The sequence below is a fragment of the Callithrix jacchus genome, chromosome 22 (genome assembly GCF_049354715.1).
Source record: "Callithrix jacchus isolate 240 chromosome 22, calJac240_pri, whole genome shotgun sequence".
Taxonomy (NCBI): Eukaryota; Metazoa; Chordata; class Mammalia; order Primates; family Cebidae; genus Callithrix; species Callithrix jacchus.
In genome coordinates, this window is record NC_133523.1 from 41,164,046 (window position 1) to 41,189,706 (window position 25,661).

The 25,661-nt window shown below is 53.5% G+C and overlaps 2 protein-coding genes across 11 annotated transcripts in view; one reads left to right on the forward strand and one right to left on the reverse strand.

Moving 5' to 3' along the window:
• Nucleotides 1-5,143, forward strand: part of SAE1 (SUMO1 activating enzyme subunit 1) — an 83,107-nt gene extending 77,964 nt beyond the window's left edge. For all 5 annotated transcript variants that reach the window (XR_013531015.1, XR_013531016.1, XM_002762266.5 and 2 more), the window contains one exon: nucleotides 4,124-5,143. Coding sequence is in view for 2 of the 5 variants with exons in the window: in XM_002762266.5 (XP_002762312.1) it covers nucleotides 4,124-4,216 (93 nt within the window). In the remaining 3 variants the exon portion in view is untranslated. The remainder of the gene's footprint in view (nucleotides 1-4,123) is intronic.
• Nucleotides 5,144-12,915: 7,772 nt separating this feature from the next.
• BBC3 (BCL2 binding component 3) lies at nucleotides 12,916-25,043 on the reverse strand. 6 transcript variants are annotated; one of them, XM_078360230.1, is made up of 4 exons: nucleotides 24,979-25,043; nucleotides 20,557-20,845; nucleotides 18,962-19,152; nucleotides 12,916-14,015 (listed from the first exon to the last, which is right to left on the reverse strand). In XM_078360230.1, the coding sequence occupies exons 2-4, from the start codon at nucleotides 20,828-20,830 to the stop codon at nucleotides 13,899-13,901; spliced, it is 582 nt and encodes a 193-aa protein (XP_078216356.1). In that variant the 5' UTR covers nucleotides 20,831-20,845; nucleotides 24,979-25,043; the 3' UTR covers nucleotides 12,916-13,898. The 6 variants fall into 6 exon arrangements, with proteins under 6 accessions (XP_078216356.1, XP_054105905.2, XP_078216355.1 ...); XM_054249930.2 differs by lacking the exon at nucleotides 24,979-25,043 and adding an exon at nucleotides 24,533-24,810; XM_078360229.1 differs by lacking the exon at nucleotides 24,979-25,043 and adding an exon at nucleotides 23,349-23,619.
• Between the last annotated feature and the right edge of the window lie 618 nt (nucleotides 25,044-25,661).

Genomic DNA, 25,661 nt, shown 5'->3' on the forward strand with positions numbered 1-25,661 from the left:
TGAGCAGGATTTGGAAGCTCCCTGTAGACAAACTGCAGGAAAGAGTTCAGCGATGGGAACACTCTTAAGTGGAGAATGGGAATGTATATATTTTTGTAGCCTAGAATGACGACACCACGAATAATAATAGATAGACTTACCGAAAGCCCACTGTATGCTACATAAAGACAACGCTTTTTATGTGGATACTCTTTTCATCTCCCACCAACCCAGTGAGGTAGGAACTCCTGTGATCTCTGATTTATAAAAGAGGGAGTAAGGTACAGGAAAGAAGTTGTTTGCCCAGGCTGTAGTGAGTGTGGTACCAGGATTTGTACTTGGTTTCTGAGGCTTTTCTCTTTACCACATGGCAGTCATGCTTCAGGTGTTGCCTTCAGTGGCACCGTCACGTAGAGGCTGCATGGACGGCAGAGCCGCTGCCCTTGCACCGTCAGCCTCCCTTCTGCACATCCCATTGAGGGGCTTCCCCTACATTTTTCATGTGGGATGGAGATTGGAGGTTGGGGTAGGTAGCCTTGACCCCATTGTTGGTAGCAGTTTCTCACATCCCCATCCTCACACAGCCCCCTCCTTCCTGCCTGCTGGGGACAGCTGGCGCCCAGCATCTTGTTTCTGTTTATCCCAGATAGCCAGAGTACTCTGCATTCTTGGTTGCTGGGTGTGTTTGGAATCTCCTCCTACCCCATCTTGCTCGGGAAGCACTTTACCTTTTGCCCCATGTTCACCCCATGCCCTGCTCTCATCCCCAGTATCCTTCATACTTACCACGGTTCAGCCTGCAGTCCAACAGCCTTGGACTCGCCTTCTCTCCTGAGGTGCTGTCTGAGCACCCATGGAAAGCTTACACTAGGGATGAGGTCAAGCGCAAGTCTGCTTCCTTGGAATCATCTTTGACGTCCTTCATTTCTTAAATCCTTTTAGATACCTTACTTTATATCCGTGTCTACTTCCTTAGTTTTGAAGCGTTTTTCCTTTCTTAGTAGAGCCCCACCATCCACAGAAGGTCTCCCTGTTACAGTAAGAAAAGTGATAGTGAAAGCAGCAGCCATCCCAGGCTCATGGTACAACACGTACCATCTCCTGAATCTTGGGTTTGAGGGTTTAGGAGTTCCAGCTGGGGACTGTTGGGCCCTTCCACCTGACTGTGTTGGTGGCATCCCCAGTATTGGAAAGGACTCCTGGCCCCTGTTAGTAATAGCAGCTCCCACTTACTGAGAATTTACTATGTGCTAGGCACTTTACAAACCTGATCACATTTCATTCTCACCAAAAGCTCCAGCAGGCAGGTGCTTTTTATTTGTCTATTTTATATGTAAGCCCAGAGAAGCAACCTTTTTTCTGATCCAAGCTCCATGTGGACAGACACCTTCTCAGAATCCTTAATGTCTAGCCCAATACCTGGCATAGAGTAGATGGTTAATAAATTTTCCCTTGGCTGGGTGCAGTAGCTTATGCCTGTAATTCTACCACTTTGGGAGGATTGCTTGAACCCAGACCAGCTTGGGTAACATGGGGAGACCACCGTCTCTACAAAAGTCACAGCTACTCAGGAGTCAGGAGGCTGAGGTGGGAGGATCTCTTGAGCCTGGGAGATGGACATTACAGTGAGTCAAGATCATGCCTCCCACCTGGGCAGCAGAGCAAGATCCTGTCTCAAAAAATTAAAATTAAAAACATTTACAAATAAGTAAAATGTCCAGCCGGGCACGGTGGCTCATGCCTGTAATCCCAGCACTATGGGAGCCCAAGGCGGGCAGATCATGAGGTCAGGAGTTTGAGACCAACCTGGCCAACATGGTGAATACCGTCTCTACTAAAAATACAAAAATTAGCTGGGTGTTGTGGCGCGTGCCTTTAATTTCAGCTACTAGGGAGCTGAGGCAGGAGAATTGTTTGAACCCGGGAGGCAGAAGTTGCAGTAAGCCGATATCGCACCATTACACTCCAGCCTAGGTGACAGGGTGAGACTCCATCTCAATCAATGAATCAATCAATAAAATGTCCCTGGAAAGGTGGCTGAGTAATACTATTATCATATGGTAGATGTGATTGTCCCTATTTTATGAATTAGGAAATGAAATGGGTTTGGTGCTAAGTTTGAGGAGGAGCAGTTCAGGATGTAGCGCCACCTTCATCATGAATGATGGGACAGTGCTTCTGGGAACCATTAAACACTGCCCTGGCAGCTTGCCTGGGTGATGTCCTCCTCTTTAAATGGTAGCTCGTGGTGAAATTTCAACCCTTTCTGGGTTAAGCACCTGTTTGAAAATTTGTGGACGCTTATGAACCCTTTCCTCAGAAAGATGTATGTGCGTACAAGACTCAGCATGTCTTTTCAGGGGACTGAGCCTGTCTCAAAAGACAGGGTCTTGTGCACTCCCTCTCCTCCTCCTCCTCACCCCTCCCTCCCAGGCCGGAATGTCCCTCCCTCCCAGGCTGGAATGTAGTGGTACCATCACAGCCCGCTGCAGACTTGGTTTCCCAGGCTTCAGCAATCTTACCACCTCAGCTTCCTGAGACACTGAGACTACAGGCACATGCCACCACACCTGGCTAATTTTTTTTATGTTCTGTAGAGATGAGGTTTTGCCATGTTGCCCAGGCTGGTGTCGAACTCCTGGGCTCAAGTTATTCTCCACCTTGGCCTCTCAGAGTGCTGGGATTACAGGTATGAGCCATTGAGCCCAGCCCTGTTCTTGTCTTTTTTTTTTTTTCCTGAGACGGAGTCTCACTCTGTCGCCCAGGCTGGAGCATAGTGGTGTGATCTCAGCTTACTGCACCCTCCATTTCCCAGGTTCAAGTGATTCTCCTGCTTCAGCCTCCTGAGTAGCTGGGACTACAGGTATGCACCAATATGCCCAGCTAATTTTTGTATTTTTAGTAGAGATGGTTTTACCATGCTGTCCAGGCTGGTCTCAAACCCCTGACCTTGTGATCTGCCCACCTCGGCCTCCCAAAATGCTGGCATTACAGGCATGAGCCACCATGCCCAGCTGTTCTTGTCTTTTAAAGTGCCCTTTCTGGTAACCCCACAAGATAATCACCATTGCCATTGCTAAATAGTATTGTCCAGTCCTTCTGTGTCCCAGCCCTGGCCCCCTGCGGAAGCCTAGTGACTTTCTGTCCTCATGGAAGAGTCCCCTTCTGCATCAGTGTGTTCTTTGATTAAACCTATCCCCTTAGGTGATGATAAAGGCTACAGCCTACGAAGTTCTGCCTTTCTCAGTTCAGAATAATTATTATTTCTGCCATTTGCCCAGTGGTGTGCCACACAGTGTTAGTCATTGTTTTTGTTTCAAGGTTTGGTTTAGAGTTTGTTTTTGCTTTTTCTTTTTTGAGACAGGGTCTTACCCTATTGCCCAGGCTGGGATATAGTGGCACTGTTACAGCTCACTGCAGCCTCAACCTCCCAGGCTCAAAGGATCTTCCCATCTCAGCTTCCCGAGTAGCTAGTACCTTGGGCAAACATAACCACAACTGGCTAATTTATTTTTCTTTTCCTTTCTTTCTTTTCTTTTTCTTTTTTTTTTCTTTGAGATGGAGGCTCGCTCTGTAGCCCAGCCAGGAGTGCAGTGGCGTGATCTTGGCTCACTGCAACCTCCTCCTCCTGGATCCTGGTTCAAGCAATTCTCCTACCTCAGCCTCCCAAGTAGCTGGGATTACGGGCACGAACCACCATGCCCAGCTAATTTTGGTACTTTTAGTAGAGATGGGGTTTCACCATGTTGGCCAGTCTGGTCTTGAACTCCTGACCTCGTGATCCACCCACCTCAGCCTCCCAAAGTGCTGGGATTACAGGTATAAGTGTGCCTGGCCATGGCCTATTTTAAATTTTTGAGATACAGTTTAACCTAGGCTAATACATTTGTTATTCTCATGTTACGAAGAGAAGGTAATGTTTGGAGAGGCTAAATAATCTTCCCATGGACACACAGCTGGTAAGGGACAGAGCAAAGAGATAGGACAATGCAAAATCGTCTCCAGACGTTGCCACATAGCCCTTTGGGAGCAAAATCGACTTCAGTTGAGAACCACTGCCCTAGACTGCTTTTAGAATTTTTTTTTCCCTCTTCTATTCCTCTTAAAGCACTTGAACTAAACCACTTTTCATTTTTCTCCCCAGGCCCTGTCTCAGCGAGACCCTCCTCACAACAACTTCTTCTTCTTTGATGGCATGAAGGGGAATGGGATTGTGGAATGCCTTGGCCCTAAGTGAACCCAAGACTTGGCAGCCCCAGAGATGCTGATTGCAGCATGCCCGCCTGTATTCCCTGTCCCCTTCCTTCATGAAGGCATCTCCAGGCAAGGAAAACTGAAGTCACTGGCCCAATACAAAACATTTCCTGTGACAAAGAAGGTGGTGCTGACATGCTGCTTCGCTTCACCAGCAGCTGCTCAGCAAGGGGCAAAGGGTGGCTGTCTTTGTTCCAGCACTGTTCAGGCTGCCTGCCATTCCAGGCCTGCCAGCTCCCCTGAGTGATGAGCACTTCCAAGCACCCCTCTGCCCCTTCTCTGTCCTTGTGCCGTCACAGCCTCACCAGCCCTGTGGGGTATTGTGGGAGATGCCTGCCAGGAACAAGCAAGCCCTATTGCTTAGGAGCCTCTTGCCACCTTCTTGGCCTTACTCCCCACCTGATGTCACAGAGAGGAGCATGACTTCAGGTGGGGAGCAGGCCCAAGCCCAGTGAGCCACCAGTGGAAGCACTACTCCAAGTTCAGACAGGTTCCCTTAGAGAGGAAAACCATGACAGGCAAATTTCCTCTGGAGTTTAAGACGCTGACAAACAGCAGGTGGTATCTGATGCTGTTCTGGAGTTTTTGTTTAGGATTAGTTGAGTTCCAGTTGGGTTTTGGGAGAAAGGAGATATGACCAAGCCTTGGATACTTAGGGCGAGACCCTGCAAGTTGAGTATTTGTAGGAGAGCGTGTCTTCCAAGGTGAGTTCCTGGGGCTTTAGGGCTAGGAGGGAGGCACTTCCCCTTTCACAGAACCCCAGTCACCCATGCAGCGGAGCGTGCTGCATTTCAGAGTAGTGCTGGTCCCTTGTTTACCTCCCGAACCACAGCTGTTTGTGTTTCACATGTGTTCTGAATTGTCCTTGGTTCTTTTTAAAGGAATGACAATAAAGTTACTTGCTTTAGGATTTGCTTGTTTTTCTTCCACTTCAGAAGTTTCTGACTGGATAGGATGATCCTACCAGTTGCCTTTTCAGACCGGAAGAAATCTCCCTTGAGGATCTAACTCAGAGATTCCTCCTCTCTGTCACCATTCCTGCCACCTTTTTTTCTGGGTGATGCAGCAAGAGTTAAATTGCTCACATTCTAGAGTGTGGAAACTTATGGCTCCAGTTGTCTGACGGGTAATTCAGCTAAATAGTGGCTATTTTAAGTGGTAAGAATTATAATAAAAGGAAGCCAGAAGTGGTGCTTACTATTGCCCCAGGTCCCACAGGCAGTATGGGTCATAGCTTTTATTGGGAGACCAGGTTTGTCTTAATGCAGCCAAACCGACTTTCAGTTCACCCCACTCTTGCTCATGCTGCTGCTTTATGTAAAGTGTGCAATGTTTCAATAAATGAAACATTTTCCTATTCTGATCCCACAGCAGTCAGTGGGGGAGAAAACTGGTCTCTACTACAGGAGCCCACCGGAGGTGAGATGGGCTGCATTTCAGAAGGGATCCGTTTCTGACCACCTTTAGTGCAGTCAGTGTTGACAGGGTCAGCAGCTTTATTGCTGCATGAATTTCACATGGTCTTTAAATTTTGAGCTAATTATACTGTTGATTGCAGTGCACAGCCTTCGTCACAAGGGGGAGCAGGTGGGTCTGGATGGATTAAAAACAAAATTGTAGGACCCTCGCAGAAGCTTTTCAAACTTCCACCCCGTACCTCTAATGGCAGAGATTGAGTCACCCAGAGGACCCCTTGGGAACTGAGGGGAAGCTGCCAGCCACAGGCAAGAAATGTCTAGTTTCTACAAATTTCATTAAATCCCACATGAGGTTTGTATTTAATAAAAATGAGCCGGGCGTGGTGGCTCAGCACTTTGGGAGCCTGAGGCGGGGGGGATCACCTGAGGTCAGGAGTTCAAGACCAGCCTGTCTAACATGATGAAACCCCATCTCTACTAAAATTAGAAAAATTAGCTGGACGTGGTAGTGCATGCCTGTAATCCCAGCAACTAGAGAGGCTGAGGCCAGAGAATCACTTGAACCCAGGACACAGAGGTTACAGTGAGCTGAGATCATCCCACTGCACTCCAGCCTGAAAAAATAATAATGAATCTTTCTTTTCTTTTTTCTTCTTTTTTTTTTTTTATGGAGACGGGGTTTCACCATATTGGCCAGAATGGTCTCAAACTCTTGACCTGTGATCTGCCTGCCTCGACCTCCCAAAATGCTGGGATTACAGGCATGAGCCACCGCGCTCGGCCTAAAAGTGAATTTTTCGCTAAGGTTCCAGGAACGTGTACAATGACTATCCTGTGGCTTCTACACCTCCAGGAGATCTGTAGCCCACTTGGGATGGAGCACATCATCAGATGCAAAGGTCACATATATTCTAGGTGCTGGAATCACCCAATGAAAGAAAACATGACTGGCCTTTGGGGCTGCCAGGCTTCCCCACTCTGTGCCACACAGTAGTCTCTGGTGTGTGTAGTAGCCATACTAAGTGCCTTATATGTTGAGGCCACTGGCGCTTCAACATTCTCAAGAAGTAGGCACTACTCAAGCAATAGGCTTGGAGGGAAGAAATTGCAACAATAAAGTTTTCAGATTGGGTGTGGTGACTCCTGTCTATAATCCCAGCACTTTGGTAGGCTGAGGTGGGCAGATCGCCTGAACCCATGAGTTCAGACCAGCCTAGGCAACATGGTGAAACCCTGTCTTTTTTTTTGAGATGGAATCTCTTGCCCAGGCTGGAGTGCAGTGGCATGATCTTGGCTCACTGCAACCTCTGCCTCCAGGGTTCAAGAGATTCCCCTGCCTCAGCCTCCTAAATAGCTGGGATTACAGGCACCCACCACCATGCCCAGCTATTTTTTTGTATTTTTAGTAGAGACAGGGTTTCACCATGTTGGTCAGGCTGGTCTCACAAAATTCTGAGTTCAGGTGATCTGCACACCTTGGCCTCCCAAAGTGCTGGGATTACAGGCGTGAGCTACTGTGCCCGGCCAAAACCCCATCTTTACAAAAGATACAAAAAGTTAGCTGGGTGTGGTGGCAGGTGGCTGTAGTCCCAGCTACTGGTAAGGCTAGGTTGGGAGGATCACCTAAGCCCAGGAGCTTGCAGTGAGCTGTGATCACACCCCTGCACTCCAACCTGGGCAACAGAGTGAAACCTGGTCTCAAAAAAAAATTTTTTTTTTTTTATGTCTAAATACATGAGCTTTCTTCATTCATTCATTTATTTTAAATATGGAGTTTCACCATATTGGTCAGGCTGGTCTCGAACTCCTGACCTCAGGTGATCCACCCACCTCAGCCTCCCAAAGTGCTGGAATTACAGGTGTGAGCCACCTCACCCGGCTCAAAAAATTTTAAAAAGGCAGTCTGGGCGCGGTGGCTTATGCCTGTAATCCCAGCACTTTGGGAGGCCGCAGTGGAGGGATAACAAGGTCAGGAGTTTCAGACTAGCCTGGCCAATACAGTAAAAATCTGTCTCTACTAAAAATAGAAAAAAATTAGCCCATCTTGGTGGCTCACACCTGTAATCCCAGCACTTTGGGAGGCCAAGGAGGGCGGATCACCAGGTCAGGAGTTAGAGCCAGCCTGACCAACATGGTGAAACCTCATCTCTACTAAAAGTACAAAAATTAGCTGGGCGTGGTGGCACATGCCTATAAATCCCAGCTACTGGGGAGGCAGAGGCAGGAGAATTCCTTGAACCCTGGCAGTGGAGGTTGCAGTGAGCTGAGATTGTGCCATTGCACTTCAGCCTGGGCAACAAGAGATGGGTTTCACTATGTTTGCCAGGCTGGTCTTGAACTCCTGACCTTGTGATCTGCCCAGCTTGGCCTCCCAAATTGCTGGGATTACAGGTGTGAGCCACCTCACCTAACAACTTTTTTTTTTTTTTAAACAGTCTTGCTCTGTTACCCAGACAGGAGTGCAGTGGCCCCATCATAGCTCACTGCATCTTCTACCTCCTGGCTCAAGAGATCCTCCCACCTTAGCCTCCTGAGTAGCTGGGACTATAGGTAGACCCCGCCACACCCAGTTAACATTTTTTTGGTACAGTCAGGTTCTGGCGACCAGACTGGTCGCCAACTCCTGGGCTCAAGTGATCTTCCTGCTTTAGCCTCCCAAAGTGCTGGAATTATACCTATAGCATGAACCACTTGGCCTGGCCACTACATGAGACTGTTTACCCTTCAATTGCTGTTGGACACTTAGATGCTTCTGTGCATCACCAGTACTTGGGTACTTGTATGCACCTGTGCTCTTCTAAGGGGGACGCCCACCAAAGCTGTTGCTGGCACAATGTACATGCATGCTCATCTTAACACCATGTCTTAGTCTGTTTGTTCTGCCCTAACAGAGTAGCACAGACCAGGGAATGTGTAATGAACAGAAATCTGGCTGGGCGCGATTACCACATCTGTAATCCCAACACTTTGAGAGGCCAAGGCAGGTGGATCACTTGAAGTCAATAGCTCAAGACCAGCCTGGCCAACATGTTGAAACCCCATCTCTACAAAAAATTCGCCTGACATAGTGGCACATGCTTGTAATCCCAGCTACTGGAGAGGCTGAGGCAGGAGAATCACTTGAACCCAGGATGCAGAGGTTGCAGTGAGCTGAGGTCATACCACTGCACTCCAGGTTGGAAGACAGAGCAAGACTCCCTCTCCAAAAAAAAAAAAAAAGAAAAAAGACAAGAAAAATCTATTGGCTCACAAATCTGAAGACTGAGAAGTCCCAGATGGTGGGGCCTATATCTGGTGAGGGCCTTCCTGCTTCATTGTAACATGGTGGAAGGCATGTCATTTGAGAGAGAAAGGGGTGAATTCATTATTTAAAAGGAACTCATTCCTGTGCGAACTCACTCACTTGCGTGATAATGACATTACTGTGTTCCTGAGAGCAAAGCCCTGGTGACCTAATTACCTCTCTCTCTTTTTTTTTTTTTTTTTTTGAGATGGAGTCTCGCTCACACCAGGCTGGAGTGCAGTGGCACAATCTCGGCTCACTGCAGCCTCCGCCTCCCTGTTCAAGTGATTCTTTTGCCTCAGCCTCCCGAGTAGCTGGAACTACATGAGCGCACCACCATGCCTGGCTAATTTTTGTATTTTTTAGTAGAGATGGGGTTTCACCATGTTGGTCAGGATGGTCTTGATCTCTTGACCTCATGAGCCGCCAGCCTCAGCCTCCCAAAGTGCTGGGATTACAGGCGTGAGTCACCACGCCTGGCCCTAATTACCTCTTGAAGGTCTCGCTTCTAAATTCTATTGCACTGCGGATTACATTTCCAACCCAGGAACTTTGGGGGACACATTTATATCACAGCACATAGTTTTATCAAATGCTTCTCCATAGTAATTGTTCCCGGTTACCACACCCTGGCTATTCAGTGGGGCCATTTCCCCTAGCGTCCCTTTAGCAGCAAGGACAGTTAGGAAGGGGTGGAGCTGACACCGAACCTGTGTCTGTGCTTATTATGTAATTATATACCCTGCTTCAAAGTCCTGCTCTGTTGCCCTGGAGTGCAGTGGCATGATCTCCGCTGACTGCAGCCTCCGCCTTCTGAGTTCAAGTGATTCTCCTGCCTCAGCCTACTGAGTAGCTGGGATTACAGGCACACGCCACCACTCCTGGCTATGTTTTTATTTTTACTAGAGACGCAGTTTCACCATGTTGGCCAGGATGGTCTTGATCTCCCGACCTTGTGATACACCCACCTCAGCCTCCCAAAGTGCTGGGATTACAGGCCTGAGTCACCATTGCTGGCCTTATTTTATTTTATTTTGTTTTATTTGAGACAGAGTCTCGCTCTGTTGCCCAGGTTGGAGTGCAGCGGCGTGATCTCGACTCAGTGCAACCTCTGCCTCCCAGGTTCTAGTAATTCTCCTGTCTCAGCTTCTTGAGTGGCTGGCACTACAAGCATGCACCGCCATGCCTGGCTAATTTTTGTAGTTTTAATAGAAACCGGTTTTCACCATGTTGGCCAGGCTGGTCTCAAACTCCTGATCTCAGGTGATTCACCCACCTCGGCTTCCCAAAGTGCTGGGATTACAGGCATGAGCCACCATGCCCAGGCCCTGCTTTTTCTTCCTTTCTTTCCCTCTCTTTCTTTCTTTCTTTCTCTTTCTTTCTTTCTCTCTCTTTCTTTCTTTCCTTTTTCTTTCTTTTCTTTCTTTCTTCTTTTTCTTTCTCTCTCCTTTCTTCTTTCTTTTTCTTTCTTCTTTCTTTCATCTCTTTCTTCTCTTTCTCTCTCTCTCTCTCCCTCCCTCCCTTTTTTTGAGGCTGGGTCTTGCTCTGTCACCTAGGCTGCAGTGCAATGATACAATCTTGGCTTACTGTAACCTCTGCCTCCTGGATTCAAGCGATTCTCCTGCCTCAGCCTCCCAAGTAGCTGGGATTACAGGCGCGCGCCACCATGCCCAGCTAATTTCTGTATTTTTAATAGAGACGGGATAGTTTTGCCACATTGGCCAGGCCGGTCTCAAACTCTTTACCTCAAGTAATCCGCCCACCTCCCTACTTCTCATTGAGGTTTCAGCACAGTCAGGTATCAGCACAGGGAAAGGGCTCAGAGCAGTGTGTGGCAATGGCGCTGCTTGCAGGAAGATGGCAGTAGGAGCAACCCTTTCTACATGCACTCAACACAGCCTAGTTAGGCCCCCGTCAGTGTGTGGGGACTTGCTGTGATCTTAGCTCCAGGTGCTCCTCCAGCTGGAGAGGCAGCCTACGGCTGATCACAGTGCAAGGCCAGATGTCCCCTTCTGTCTGTGAGGGCAGAGACGAGGTCTGTTTCTTGACTGTGTCCCCAGCACTTGTCACAGTGGTGCCTCTGGATCTGTTACCGGTCATTCCCTCAGCCATTAAATATCAAGCACCCTACAGCACACTTTATCCATTGGGGACAAAGTGAAGATAAAGCACCAAAGAAGGCCTGCACTCGTGGGGACTTCCCTTTTGTTTGAGACGGAGTCTCACTATGTCGCTCAGGGTGGAGTGCAGTGACACCATCTCGGCTCACTGCAACTTCCACTTCCCAAGTTCAAGTGATTCTCCTGCCTCAGCCTCCAACTACAGGCGTGCGCCACCATGCCTGGCTAATTTTTTAGTAGAAATGGGGTTTCACCAAAAAGTAAAGAGCACCAACATAAAGAAGAATTTACACCAACAAATGGATAAAGCAGCCAGTCAACATCAAATGGCAGTAACCCTAAATTTAAATTGACTAAATTCCCAATCAAAAGACACAGCCAAAACCCAACGGCATGTTACATCCAGACCTGTTTCACATGCAGGGATACACAAAGACTCAAAACAAAGGGATGGAGAAAGATTTACCAACCAAATTGAGAGCAAAAATAAATAATAAATAAATAAAAAGCAGGAGTTGCAATTCTTGTATCGGATAAAATAGATTTTAAAGCAACAAAGATATAGTGGTAAAAGGATCAATGCAACAACAAGAGCTAACGATCCTAACACCCAGATAGGAGACTTAGATTCAATGAGACAGAAGATTAATAAGGATATCAAGGACTCGAACTCAGATCCAGAACAAGTAAACTTAATAAATATTTATAGAGCTCCCCACTTCAAATACACAAAATATACATTCTTGTCAATACCACATCACACCTACCCATTAGTGTAAATGAAACATTGGCCATTATTAATACACAATTTTTTTCAAAATAAAGCAATATTTCCATTTACTCTCCCTCTTTCTCTTCCTCTTTCTTCCTCTCCTTATTATTTTTTTTTCTTTCCTTCTCTCAAAAAAAAAGAAATCAACTTGTAAACCTCTAGATCCAGGTCGGCAATGTCTCTTTCATTGCTTGATTTCCTTTCTTCTCTTCCCTCCCTCCCTCCCTCCCTCCCTCCCCGCTTCCTCCCTTCCTTCCTTCATCCCTTCCTTCCTCCCTACCGTCCTTCTTCCCTTCCTTCCTGCCTTCCTCCCCCACCCAAAAAAAAAAAAAAAAAGAAAAAGGAAATGGGGTTTCACCATACTGGACAGGCTGGTCTCAAACTCCTGACCTCGTGATCTGCCCTCTTTGGCCTCCCAAAGTGCTGGGATTACAAGTGTGAGCCCCACACCTGGCCCACTTTTTATTTTACTTTTGAGACAGGGTCTCACCCTGTCACCCAAGCTGGAGTGCTCGGGCTTGAGCTTAGCTCACTGCAGCCTCCAACTCCTGGGCTCAAACAGTCCTGCCTCAGCCTCCCAAAGTGCTGGGATTACAGGCCTGAGCCACCAAGCCTGACCAAACTTCACTATTTTTTTTCTTTTTCTTTGACACGGTGTCACTCTGTCACCTAGCCTGGAGTGCAGTGGCTCAGTCAGGGTTCACTGCAGCCTCAGCCTCCTGAGTAGCTGGGACTACAGACGCACACCACCACACCTGGCTAATTGTTTTTGTATTTTTGTAGACTCAGGGGTTTCTCGGTGTTGCCCAGGCTGGTCTTCAACTCATGGGCTCAAGCAATCCACCCACCTCGGCCTCTCAAAGTGCTGAGATTATAGGTGTGAGCGATGGCACCCAGCTGAGCTTCAGTTTTACTGAGAATGGGGATGATGAAGTCTGGGAGCATCCCGGTCTGGGGGAGTCCAGGCCCCTCAGCCTATCTTCTGATGCAGCCACAACTGCCCGGGCCACCCCTACCACCCACTCACAGAGCCTCTGATTAGAAAGCCTCTCCAAGGCCATGCTGTAAAGAAGGCAAGCAGAAAGAGTATCCACTCTTCCAATCTGATTTTATTGAAAAGGAAACATACAAAAATCATGTACAAAAAAAATTAACCAAACATGTACAGAAAATTCATTCCGGTATCTACAGCAGCGCATATACAGTATCTTACAGGCTGGCCATCCCTCCCCGCTCCCAGACTCCTCCCTCTTCCGAGATTTCCCCCCCTCCCTGACTCCCCATCTTCCCCCCAGCGCTTGGCCCTGGGGACTAAGGCTGGGGCGGCTTCAGCCAAAATCTCCCACCCCCCAAATGAATGCCAGTGGTCACACGTGCTCTTTCTAAACCTATGCAATGGGACTGATGGGGCGGGGGGGTGGTTGCGGGCAGAGCACAGGATTCACAGTCTGGGACCCTCCTGGCCACCCCCACCCCCACCCCGATGAAGGTGAGGCAGGCATGCCCATCACCTGCCGGCTGGCTCAGGGAAGATGGCTGGGCGCCGGGCTGGAGCAACCGGCAGACGCGCCCCACTCTCTGGCTCCAGGAGGCTAGTGGTCACGTTTGGCTCATTTGCTCTTCACGGGCCCCCTCCCAGGAGGAGGGGGGGAAGCACCAGGGGCCTGAGGCCAGGCCCAGAGTGAAGGAGCACTGAGAGGAGAGTCCCCCAGTGTCACCCCTGCAGCTGGAACGGGCACCAGCACAGCAGCCTTTCCTGAGATGGTGGTGGGCAGCAGAGGCGGGCGGCTCAGTCCCCACCCCCTCGGTCACCGCCGCCTTCCGATGCTGAGTCCGTCAGCCCTCCCTTCCCTGGCATCTGGGCCAGGGACCCAGGAGTCCGCATCTCCGTCAGTGCACCCAGGCTGGGCTGGAGCTGGAGTGGCTGCCCCCGCCAGCCCCTGGGACAGGCAGGGCTGGGAGTCCAGTATGCTACATGGTGCAGAGAAAGTCCCCCGCGCTGGCCAGGGTGTCAGGAGATGGGAGGGGCCTGCCCCCCAAGTCCCTGACGTCCACCGGGCGGGTGCAGGCACCTAATTGGGCTCCATCTCCGGGGCTCTGTGGCCCCTGGGAAAGGGCAGGAGTCCCATGATGAGATTGTACAGGACCCTCCAGGGCGAGGGGCGGTGCTGCGGCTGCTCCTCTTGTCTCTGGGGAAAAGAGAGAGAAGGGACAGTTAGCAGGGGCCTGAATGTTGTGACAGGAGTGGGGGGCAGTCAGCTCCAGGGGAAGTGAGGCAACAGTCTTGCCCACCCTATTCCAGCTCTTCTGCCTACCTGGGCTAACCTCCACACCTCAGAGGTCACATCCTCATCCAGGACATGAGACCAGGAGGCAGATGACAGAGACGAAATACCCTCAGCAGAGAGCCGAGCACCAATCGAGTGCCCAGCACATTAGCTGTGACCGCCCCGTCCGTGTTGTACATTTGGGAAAGGCATCCCACAAGGGGCTAAGGATGAACTGCAACCTATCCTGCCCTTCCCTCCAGGGCAGCGAGAGGAGGAGAAAGGAGCAGGGTGCCCCTGAGAACTGGGAAGAGTTCAGCCCCCACTGCAGAGGCTCTCTTTTCTTTTTTTGAGATGGAATCTCGCTCTGTTATATAGGAGTGCAGTGGCACAATCTCGGCTCACTGTAAACTCCGCCTCCCAGGTTCAAGCAATTCTCCTGCCTCAGCCTCTGTAGTAGCTGCAATTACAGGCGTCCGCCACCCTGCCCAGGTAATTTTTGTATTTTTAGTAGAGACAGGGTTTTACCATGTTGGCCAGGCTGGTCTCAAACTCCTGACCTCATGATCCGCCTGCCTCGACCTCCCAAAGTGCTGAGATTACAGGCGTGAGCCACCGCGCCGGCCAGAGGCTTCAACAGAAGCACTTCTAGGCAACACTGAGTGAAACCCCTGCCCTCTCTCCAGTGGCAGGATGAAGACAAGGTGGTCTCTAGGACCCTCTCAGCTTCAAAATGCTAGGAACTGGGAAGGCAGGAAGCTAAGTCCCAGGAAAGCCTCCTGACTGGTAAAAATTAAGGGCAATACTAAAAAGTGTACAGAGGCCAGGTGCTGTGGCTTACACCTATAATCCCAGCACTTTGAGAGGTCAAGGTGGGAGGATCACCTAAGCTCAGTAGTTCGAGACCAGTCTGGCCAACGTGGTAGAACCCTGTCTCTATTAAAAATACAAAAATGACCAGGTACGGTGGCTCACGCCTGTAGTCCCAGCACTTCGAGGAGCTGAGACAGGTGGATCACTTGATGTCAGGAGTTCAAGACCAGCCTGGCCAACATGGTAAAACCTCATCTCTACTAAAAATATAAAACTTAGCTGGGCATGGTGGCGCATGCCAGTAATCCCAGCCATTTGGGTGGCTGAGGCAGGAGAATTGCTTGGACCTGGGAGGCGGAGGTTGTAGTGAGCCAAGATCATGCCCCTGCACTCCAGCCTGGGTGACAGAGTAACACGATGTCTCCAAAAAAAAAAAAAAAAGGCCGGGTGAGGTGTCTCATGCCTGTAATCCCAGTGCCAGGGCTTTGGGAGGCCGAGGCAGGCAGAATCAACTGAGGTCAGGAGTTCAAGACCAGCTTGGCCAATATGGTGAAACTCTGTCTTTACTAAAACTACAAAAATTAACTGGGTGTGGTGGTGGGCACCTGTAATCCTAGCTACTCGGGAGGCCGAGGCAGCAGAATTGCTTGAACCCAGGAGGCGGAGGTTGCAGTGAGCCAAGATTGAGCCACTGCACTCCCGCCTGGGCAACAGACTCTGTCTCAAAAAAAAAAAAAGCCCAGAGAGAGAGCTCTGCCACTCCCTATAGCTCGACAGCCAGGCTCTGTGCTAAGCGGGGACCACCTAACCTTCTCCCCTTCAGGTGCAGGGTAAGGAGAAACTCACTTTACAGACGGTTACATGATCCTGATCATCCTCATGGTTAACCTGGCAGTGAGTCGCCTGGTACCAGCCCAGCCTCCTCAACACTCCCTAGCAACTCTTGGGGCCAGGAGATGGAGGCAAAGGGTACACACCATATTGGCATAAGTCACAAAGCCTACCACTGTCACACTGCTGTGGGTGCTACATGGTGAGCAAGCTAGCATTCACCTAGTGAGGTGGACAGTGAATAGACCACCTAGGTATCTACTCTAGAGATAGAAGAGTGCACCTGGAAATATGCATGATTGGGACAGGAAAAAAGCCAATAAATAATGGTCATGTGCAGTGGCTCACGCCTGTAATCCCAGCAGTTTGGGAGGCCGAGGTGGGTGGATCACTTGTGGTTGGGAGTTTGGGATCAGCCTGGTCAACATGGTGAAATGCTGTCTCTACTAAAAATGCAAAAAGTTAGCTGGGCATGGTGGTGCGTGCCTGTAATCCCAGCTACTCAGGAGGCTGAGGCGGGAGAATTGCTTGAACCCAGGAGGCAGAGGTGGCGGTGAGCCAAGATCGAGCCATTGCACTCCAGCCTTGGTAACAAGAGCGAAACTCTGTCTCAAACACACACACACACACACACACACACACACACACACACACACACACTTTAGCCAGGTGGGGTGGCAGGCACCTGTAATCCAAGCTACCTAGCAGGCTGAGGCAGGAGAATCGCTTGAATCTGGAAGGTGGAGGTTGCAATGAGCTGAGACAATGCCATTGCACTCCAGCCTGGGCAACAAGAGCAAAACTCTATCTCAAAAAAAAAGCCAATAAATAAAATCTGAAATATATTTTAAAGTAGGCTGGGTGAGGTAGCTCAGGCCCATAATCCCAGCACTTTGGGAGGTTGAGGCAGGAGGATCACTTGAGGCCAGGAGTTTGAGACCAGCCTAGGTAACACAGCAAGACCAGATCGCTACAAAAAATAAAAAATTAGCCAGGTATGGTGGGCCTGCCTGTGATCCCAGCTAGTTGGGAGGCTGAGGTGGGAGGATACCTTAAACCCAGGAGTTGGGCCGGGCGTGGTGGCTCAAGCCTGTAATCCTAGCACTTTGGGAGGCCGAGGCGGGTGGATCACGAGGTCAAGAGATCGAGACCATCCTGGTCAACATGGTAAAACAACGTCTCTACTAAAAATACAAAAAATTAGCAGGGCACGGTGGTGCGCGCCTGTAATCCCAGCTACTCAGGAGGCTGAGGCAGGAGAATTGCCTGAACCTAGGAGGCGGAGGTTGCAGTGAGCAGAGATCGTGCCATTGCACTCCAGCCTGGGTAACAAAAGTGAAACTCCATCTCAAAAAAAAAAAAAAAAAAAACCACCCAGGAGTTGGAGGCTGTAAGGAGCTGTGATGGCACCAGTGCACTCCAACGTGGGAGACAGAGTGAGACCCTGTCTCTAAACATAAAAAAAATACATTGCTATCCTAAATATCCATCAGTGAGAAAATAAAGATACTATGTTTATCCCACAGAATACTATGTAGCCATGAAAACAGCTTTTTTTGTTTTGAGACAGAGTCTCATTCTGTTACAGGGGCTGGAGTGCAGTAGCCCGATCTCTCACTGCAACCTCCACCTCCTGGGTTCAAGTGATTCTCCTGCCTCAGTCTTGCAAGTAGCTGGGATTACAGGCATGTGCCGCCACGCCCAGCTCATTTTCCTATTTTTAGTAGAGATGGTGGGTGTTTCACCATGTTGGCCAGGCTGTTCTTGAACTGCCCACCCCAAGTGATCCACCTGCCTTGGCCTCCCAAAAAACTGGGATTACAGGGGTGGGCCACTGCAGCCGGCCAAAAATGGCTGGTTTTTTTGTTTCTTTTTTTTTGATGGTCTTGCTCTGTCACCCAGGCTGGACTTCAGTGGCCCTATCACAGCTCACTGCAGCCTCGACTTCCCTTGCTCAAGGGACTCTTTCACCTCAGCCTCCCAAGTAGCTGGGACTACAGGCCCACGCCACCACACCCGGCTTTTTTTTTTTTTTTTTAAGAGATGGGGTTTTACCATATTGGTAAGGCTGTTCTTGAACTGACGTGCTCCGCCCGCCTCCGCGTCCCAAAGTGCTGAGATTACAGGCGTGAGCCAGCGCGCCCCACATTTTTGTATTTTTTTTTTTTTTATAGTGACGGGGGTCTCATTATGTTGCCAGGCTGGTCTGGAACTCCTGGGCTCAAGCATCCTTCCATCTCCGCTTCCCAAAGTGCTGGGATTACAGGCGTGAGCCACCGAGCCTGGCTAAACATGGATGGATGGAAGCTCTTTTGCCCATAGGATGAATCTGAAGCCTAATATTGTGAGAAAAAGGAATTCTGGGGAGGAACAAACACTATGTCCTGGACGCTAAGCTAAGAATGCCTCATGATCCTAAGCACTGTTTCTGGCCTGGTAAATACGGAGTAAAAGCAGCAACACCTGCAGGGGATGAGCGCGGGCAACTTAAGAGGTTTCCCTTGGATGCAAGGAGGGGGAAGAGATGGGAGAGTGAGGAGCTTCACCACATGCGTTTCTGCGGTTTTGTTTGGCTTTTTAATAAGCAAGCAATGGGGGTGTAATGTTCAGCCTGAACAGAACAGGCTGGTGGGCGCACGAGGTTTATGCTTTCCCATTCTCTGCTGTGGGCCTCGGATATTTGTTTTAAAAAATCGGGGCTGTGCCAGGGGCTGGGGGGCGGGGCCTCCCGCAGGGCGGAGCTCCGGGCCCTCCCCTCCCCTCCCCCGGCCGCCCCTGCGGTCCCCGTCCCGCCCCGGCGCCCGGGAAGCTGTGTGGCGCTGCGGGCCGCGCGGGAGGGACGGCAGGGGGCGGGCGCGGCGCGGCTGCTGACTCACCGGCTATAAATAGCCCGGGATATATGAGCCGCGCAGCCCAGCGCCGCCCTCAGTCCCCGCGGCCGCGGGCCACCGGCGCGCCGCTGCTCTCCGCGGCGGCCTGGCTTTCGGGCCCCGGCCCTGGCCCTGGCCCTGGCTCGGGCTCCGGCTATGCCAGCCGCGTCGCTGGGCCCCGGGGCGGCTCTGCGGGAGCGCGATTCCCCGCCATCCACTCACCCCCACCTGCCTGTCCCCGGCGCGACCCAGCCGCGCAGGGCAGCAGCTGCCGCACATCTGGCGGGGGCGGCCTGCCGCCCCCTCCTCCTGCGGGAAGTCCCACCTGCCGTCTACCCCGCCCCCAGCACTCACCCGCCGCTCGTACAGCGCGTTGAGGTCGTCCGCCATCCGTCGCAGCTGGGCCCCGATCTCCCGGGCCCACTGCTCCTCCTCCCCGCGGACTCCGGGGGCCGCCTGGGTGGGACCGCCCGCCAGGGCCCCTGGGGCGCTGGGCACGGGCGACTCCAGGTGCTGCTCCGCCAGCGAGAGCGAGGGCTGAGGACCTTGGAGAGGCAGAAGGGCGCGGTCAGCACCCACCACCCCTCCAGGCCTAGAGGTGTCCCGGGCTGCTTCCCTGTTTCCCAGCCACTGCTCCCCGCCTCATTTCTAGCGATTCCTTCTTCTCCTCTTAGAGTCAATTTCGCAACTTCTCCTCCCCAGGCACCAGAAAGCAGGAAGGACCTGGGGACGCCGCTCTGGGGTCACCTGTTTGGCCAGCTACGTCCCCACGGTGCATGTCAGTGTGGAAGGTAGGCAGCCAGAGAGGTGACCCCAGGGGGTGGTCAGGCCTAAGGACCTCTATTCCCCCACGGGGCACGTTTTACCTGTTTCATGTGACAGGCAGGGAAACTGAGGCCCGCCCTTAGGGAGTATCCCAAGGTCACACAGGGATACAGCGACTGACCCCACCCAGACCACAAGCCTCAGGTCTCCAGCCCTCTGGAGTCCAACCACAGGGAAGCCACACCTCCGGATGTGGCAGAGGCCTGGAGACCAGAAGGCCAGAGACTGGCAGCTTCAGAGCGCGGGCCTGGGGGTGCTGGGACTCGGGAGAAGCTTTCCTGCCCCACCCACTTCTAAGCGCTCTAGGAGGCTCTGGCCCTCCGGTCCCACCAGGTCCGACCTGAGGATTCCCTAAGGCCCACAACCAGGGCCTCAGTTTCCAGTCTGTGACCCTGGCCTTGAAATCGGTGTCCCTCTCCAGGGCTTCCAGGAACTGAGCTAGGGAAGTTTTTCTCTTTCCTTTCTACCCTCGGGCCGCAGGGACAGGATGGGGGATGGGAAATCAGGACACACTTTCCCGGGCTACAGCGCCAGCCGGCAGGAATGGGGCTCCCCGGGCATCACAGGGTTAACAGCCCATCAGGCAGGGGACCTTTAACCCTTCCCTCCCCAAGACTCCCCCCTCCCCGAGGGGACTTTCCCAACACAATGGCCCCGGCTCCCTCTCTTTCCTCCGCTGGGACTGCGGAGAGGGCCAGTTCTGGCCAAAGAGATGCAAATAAAGGCAAAAGGCCCCTCGACCCCTCCCCAGAGCCCGGAGGTGACCGTCCTCCCGCTCAGCCCACACTCCCTCCAACAAGAATCATTCAGGGGGGTCTAGGGGACTCAGACTGGGGGATGGGAGCTGGGCTGCAGCTGTTGCCCGAGGCCCGGAAGAGACAGTGGGCTGCAATTCGGGGACTGCAGTCAGATTCCAGGAGGGACTTCCCACTTGACCTCCCCCTCCACCCCCAGCCTCCGTCTTCCTGCTTCTTGCAACACAAAGACCACATTGGCCACACCCTCCCAGTGGCCCGGCTAGGCTCGCCACCTCCCCCCGTCCTCTCCTACTTTCCAGTTCCTCCGAACCTCTGGGCCCCTCTCTTCCAGGCTGCTAGCACCCCGGGGGCGGGGCGGGCACTCACCGTCCGGGCGCGGGCCTCGGGGGCGGCTGCGGGGGCCCCCAGGCCAGCGGGGGCCCCCCAGGGCGGCGGTGACGGCGGGTGGGGCGGCGGGGGCGCAGAGGTAGGCAGCGGGCAGCAAGGCGGGGGCGGCGGGGGTGGCGGGCAGGCCGGACTCGCAGAGGCCGCAGGACACGGCCGAGGGCACCAGGCGGCCAAGCGGGAAGGGGCGCGGGCCGTCGCGGGCCAAGCCCTCTACGGGCTCCGGGGAGCTGCCCTCCTGGCGTGCGCGGGCCATGGCGCTCCCTGGGGCCTGCGGGACACGAGAGGAGGATCAGGTCAGCAGGGAAATGCCGGGCCCACTGAACCTCCAGCCTCCCCAGGGTCAGGACCCAGACAGAGAAGAGCGGAGGTGTGTGTGCCGGCGGAGGGGGTGATGGCCCCACAGAGACACGCCCAACCAGGGGACGACACCACCGGGTCCCCGCTGGCCTGGGCAGCCTCCTGGGCACACCGTGATGGGCACACAGGGGCCCAGGACGGCTCTCTCAGCAAGGACCGGGCTCACACGGGACGGATGGAGGGGTCTGGCAGGTGTGTGTATGAGAGCTGTGACAGTCCCACAGCACAAACTCACTCCACTTGGGACTCACAGCGGGGGCTAGTGGGCACAACTTTCCCAACACAGCTACGGGCACGCTGGGAGGGCAGCGAGGCACAGTGAGGCCCCCAGAGCACACACACAAGGACTCACACGGGACTGGCCAGCCTGACCACCCACCCTGCTTCCCACCTGCAGGCAAACACTGAGATGGCCCCAGCCTCAGACATCACCCCTCAGTCCACACGAGATACACACACACACACACACCCCGACCAAAGCAGGCACATGCAGACAATCACAAGCACTCTGTACACAGCGCACACGGCTGGCAAAACCCATCCCCACACACACATCCAAACTATCAAAGTCTCACACACTGACCCACTGTTGATATGCCCAGGGGCACACGCAAACACAATGCAGCCATTGCAAACACACACACAGACACACACACAGACAAGCTAGGCACTGCCTCAGTTCCCAAACATGCCCCTCTCCACACACACAGACACACACACATTCCAGAGATAAGACCTGCACACCTCGGGACTCACATATCAACACAAAACACACACTCACAGACACACACATCAACACCCCCAAAACACACCCACATGTCACCAACTCAGGACACACATAAATCAGGCACACACAGACACATGCTATCAGCCCCCAACACATCACCAGACACCAGGCGGGCTACGGCCAGCAGACACCACCACCCCCGCCTTCATGGAACCCCCAAACACCATCACCAACTGTCAACACCACACTCACACACAGACACACACACACACTCTACAGCTAACTCAATCCCACACAGCCCAGCAGCACACACACCTAGCGCACCCACGGAGAACACTGGTCTCACGTGACTGACATAAACACTACACACACGCAGCCCACATGACACACATGAGCCAGCCGATCGCAGTGACAAGCCCCTCAGACCCAACACACACACAGAGGCTCAGACACAACCACATCCAGAGGCTGCCAGCAACACCCACCGTCTACACTGCATAGACCCCACAGATCCCGGGTCCTCAATTACCAGACGCTGATGCCAGACACACAAGCCAAACCCAGACTGAGACAAGACAGCCCCCCCACCCCCCCCCACACAAACACACACACCTGACAACTCACACAGACACCTGGACAGAAAACAAACATCTGCATTTAGCAGGCACAACATCACAAACGCTGGGCAAAGACACATGCCCCGGAGATACAGAGAGCCAGCCACAGCCAAGACACAAGCACACACACCGCACGGTGTGTCGGGCAAGACACACATAAACACACAAACAGCGCACTCTAGCAACACACACACACTCCAACCTCCACACCCCAGCGCGCGCTGGCAACAGACCCCCAGTCTCACCCCCGAAGAGCACATACAGACAACTCTCACCGAGAACACACACAGGTCCACCCACTCCACGGGCAGGGCACCCTCAGACAGAATCCTACACAAACAGGCGTGGGGACTCACGCAGACACCCCGACGGGTCAGAAACCCCAACATTCCTCCGGATCGACACCTCCACTCCCTGCAGAGCCCAGCACAAACTCGTAGCCAGACACGCGCACACACCCAGGCGAGACACCTGCAGATCCACAACCCCGCACACGCGCGCTCCCACGGCGGTCCCAGACGCCCCACTCCGCTGTCACAGCCACCCCCACCGCCGCCACGTGCGCCCGCCCCGCCCGCCAGGCGAGCGCGGGGCCAATAACCGGCTGTTGCTGGGGCGCAGCCCCCGCCCGCAGGAGCCGCAGACTCCACGGCCCGCGAGCCGCCCCCTGTCGCCGCCCCCAGCGGGCGCGCGCCCTGGGTGTGGCCGCCCCTCCGTGCCGCCCCCCCGCCCCTCCCTGACTTTGGGGGCTGGGGCACCCCGGGGTCGACCCTCTTCCCCGGGGTCGCACTGGCCGCCAGGGGGCGCTGCCGAGCCCGCACCCCATTGTTTGTAAACAAACCCGCCAGACCGCCGAGGCACCTGTGCGCCCAGACCAGGCGCCCCAACGCCGAGCCGCCTCCCTCCCCGCGACCCCAGCCCAGGGTCCCTCGTGGGGTTTGTGGGGAGGCGCAGTGTGGGGAGGCAGGGCGCCCGCACTGCTCGCCGCCTGCACTCCTGTCACCTCCTCCAGGGAGCCCACCCGGCCTGGCCGATCGCCGCCGGCGAGGATTCAGGGCGCGCACACTCACCCCGGGGGCATGAACACGCCGGAGGGGGCGGCGGTGGAGGGCGGGCGGCTTCCTTCAGGAGGGCGCGCCCGCCGAGCGCCGCTCTCCGCGGCGGCTGCTGCTGTGGCTGTCGCTGCTGCTGCCGCTCTGACTGCAGTGGCGGCTGCTGTGGCTGTGTCTGCTGCTGCTCCCCGGGCCGCAGGCGCGTCCGCGTCGTGGCCGCCGCTGCTGGGATCACTGGTGCCGCCGCCGCCGCCAGGCACTCGCTCGCATGTGGCTCGCGCCGCGTCTCAGGCCGCCCGGCGGATCCCGGGCCCGCTCCGAAGCTGCCCCGCCCCGCCCCGCCCCGCCCCCGCCCGGCGGGTCCCACGCCCCGCCCCCGCGTGACGCCACAGCCCCGCCCGCCGGCTTGCCAGGACAAGTCGGGGCTTGCAGACGCGCGCCGCGCCCCCCCCCCACCTCCGCGCGGGGGGTTTCCCTGCAGCCGGGGACGGGGCAGGGCCTGGCCCGGGACGAGGAGGACCCAGGCGCGGTGCGGCGGGGTACGAGTTATCGCTCAGACACCGGGACAGTCGGACCCACAGAGTGGGACCCGCACATCCACAACCCCAGGGATGCATACACAGACCGACCGAAGGGCGCTCCAGGGTACACAAAGTCACGTGCAGGCAGAGCCCTAGGGGTGCACTCACAGAGACAAGGCCACAGTGTCACCAATGCACACCATGGACAGGGGCATGAACACACACACACTGCTGGGGCGCACACTTGCACACACCCAGAGCAAATGCATAGACTCACTAACAGGGTCCCCAGGACAAGCCGATGGACACAATGACAGAGCCACACACAGTGGCACAAACACCCTCACTGATAATAACACCCGGACCCACAAACTGTTCACATACATCCCTACAGAACAGGCACCCACAGTGAACACACAGTGGAGCAACCACACAGACACAGGCGGAGTGCTTATCAGGTAACACACACCTCCTGACAGGCACAGAGGGCACACACACACAGAGACCCCCTTACAGGGATACCTGGACACACGGCCAAATCCAAACCACACTCCAACAGGGACACACACAGATGTACTCACGCAGTTTCACAGCTACACGTGAAAACGATCAGAAACCGACATTCGGAGACACAGACCACAGAGGAAACTGACACCCCCGGCACATGTCACGAAGCCACACCTGTGACAGCTTCTTGCTAACTGGCCCACTGACTGCACACACTCCAGAGCATCCACACCTGGCCTCAGTCACCACACATCTGGCAGGGGACCCACACCGAGGAAGAAGCCCTGGGCACTTGGCATGGACATGCCCAGGCAGACCCCACGCCACATTTCATCTTTCTGTTCCCTTCCCGTTTTCAGTTTCTCATTGTCACTTCCCTGACCGGCCCTGGGGTCCTTCCTTCTTCCAAAGCCCTGGACTCCTTCTCCTCTTCTGCACTTTCCTTCCCAACTGACTCTCATCCAATCCCAATCACCTCACCAGAGTGACTCACCTTCCAGTGCCTAGTGTGGGGCTGGCTGACCAAGAACGTCAGACTTCTCACACTTGACTGCTTCAGAGCCCACACCCTTACATTCCCCAAGAGAAGCAGGTAATCCACGTCTCACATGAAATCTCACCGTTTTAGTTTTAAATACTGGGGACTCTTCAGCCTTCCTCTCTCTTGCCCTTTCCACAATTATTCATTCTCCCTTCCTTCTTCCTGGTATTTTCCAAGCTGTGGGTCAGGAGTAAACCATGGATTATGGTATCACTTTGGATCTTACTTTTTTTTTCTTTTTGAGACTTAGTCTCGCTCTGTCACCCAAGCTGGAGTGCAGTGGCTCGATCTCGGCTCACTGCAATCTCCACCTCCTGGGTTCAAGCAATTCTCCTGCCTCAGCCTCCCGAGTAGCTGGGACCACAGGCATGTGCCACCATGTCCGGCTATTTTTTTGTATGTTTAGTAGAGACAGGGTTTCACCATGTTGGCCAGGATGGTCTCGATCTCTTGACCTAGTGATCCACCCACCTCAGCCTCCCAAAGTGCTGGGATTACAGGCTTGAGCCACTGCGCCTGGCCTTCTTTTTTTTTTTTTTTTTTTGAGACAGAGTCTCGCTCTGTCCCCCAGGCTGGAGTTCAGTGGCGTGCTCTTGGCTCACTGCAACCTCCGCCTCCCAGGTTCAAGTGATTCTCCTGCTCAACCTCCCAAGTAGCTGGGATTACAGGTGTGAGCCACCATGCCCAGCTAATTTTTGTATTTTTAAGTAGAGATGGGGTTTCACCATGTTGGTCAGGCTGGTCTCGAACCCGTGACCTCGT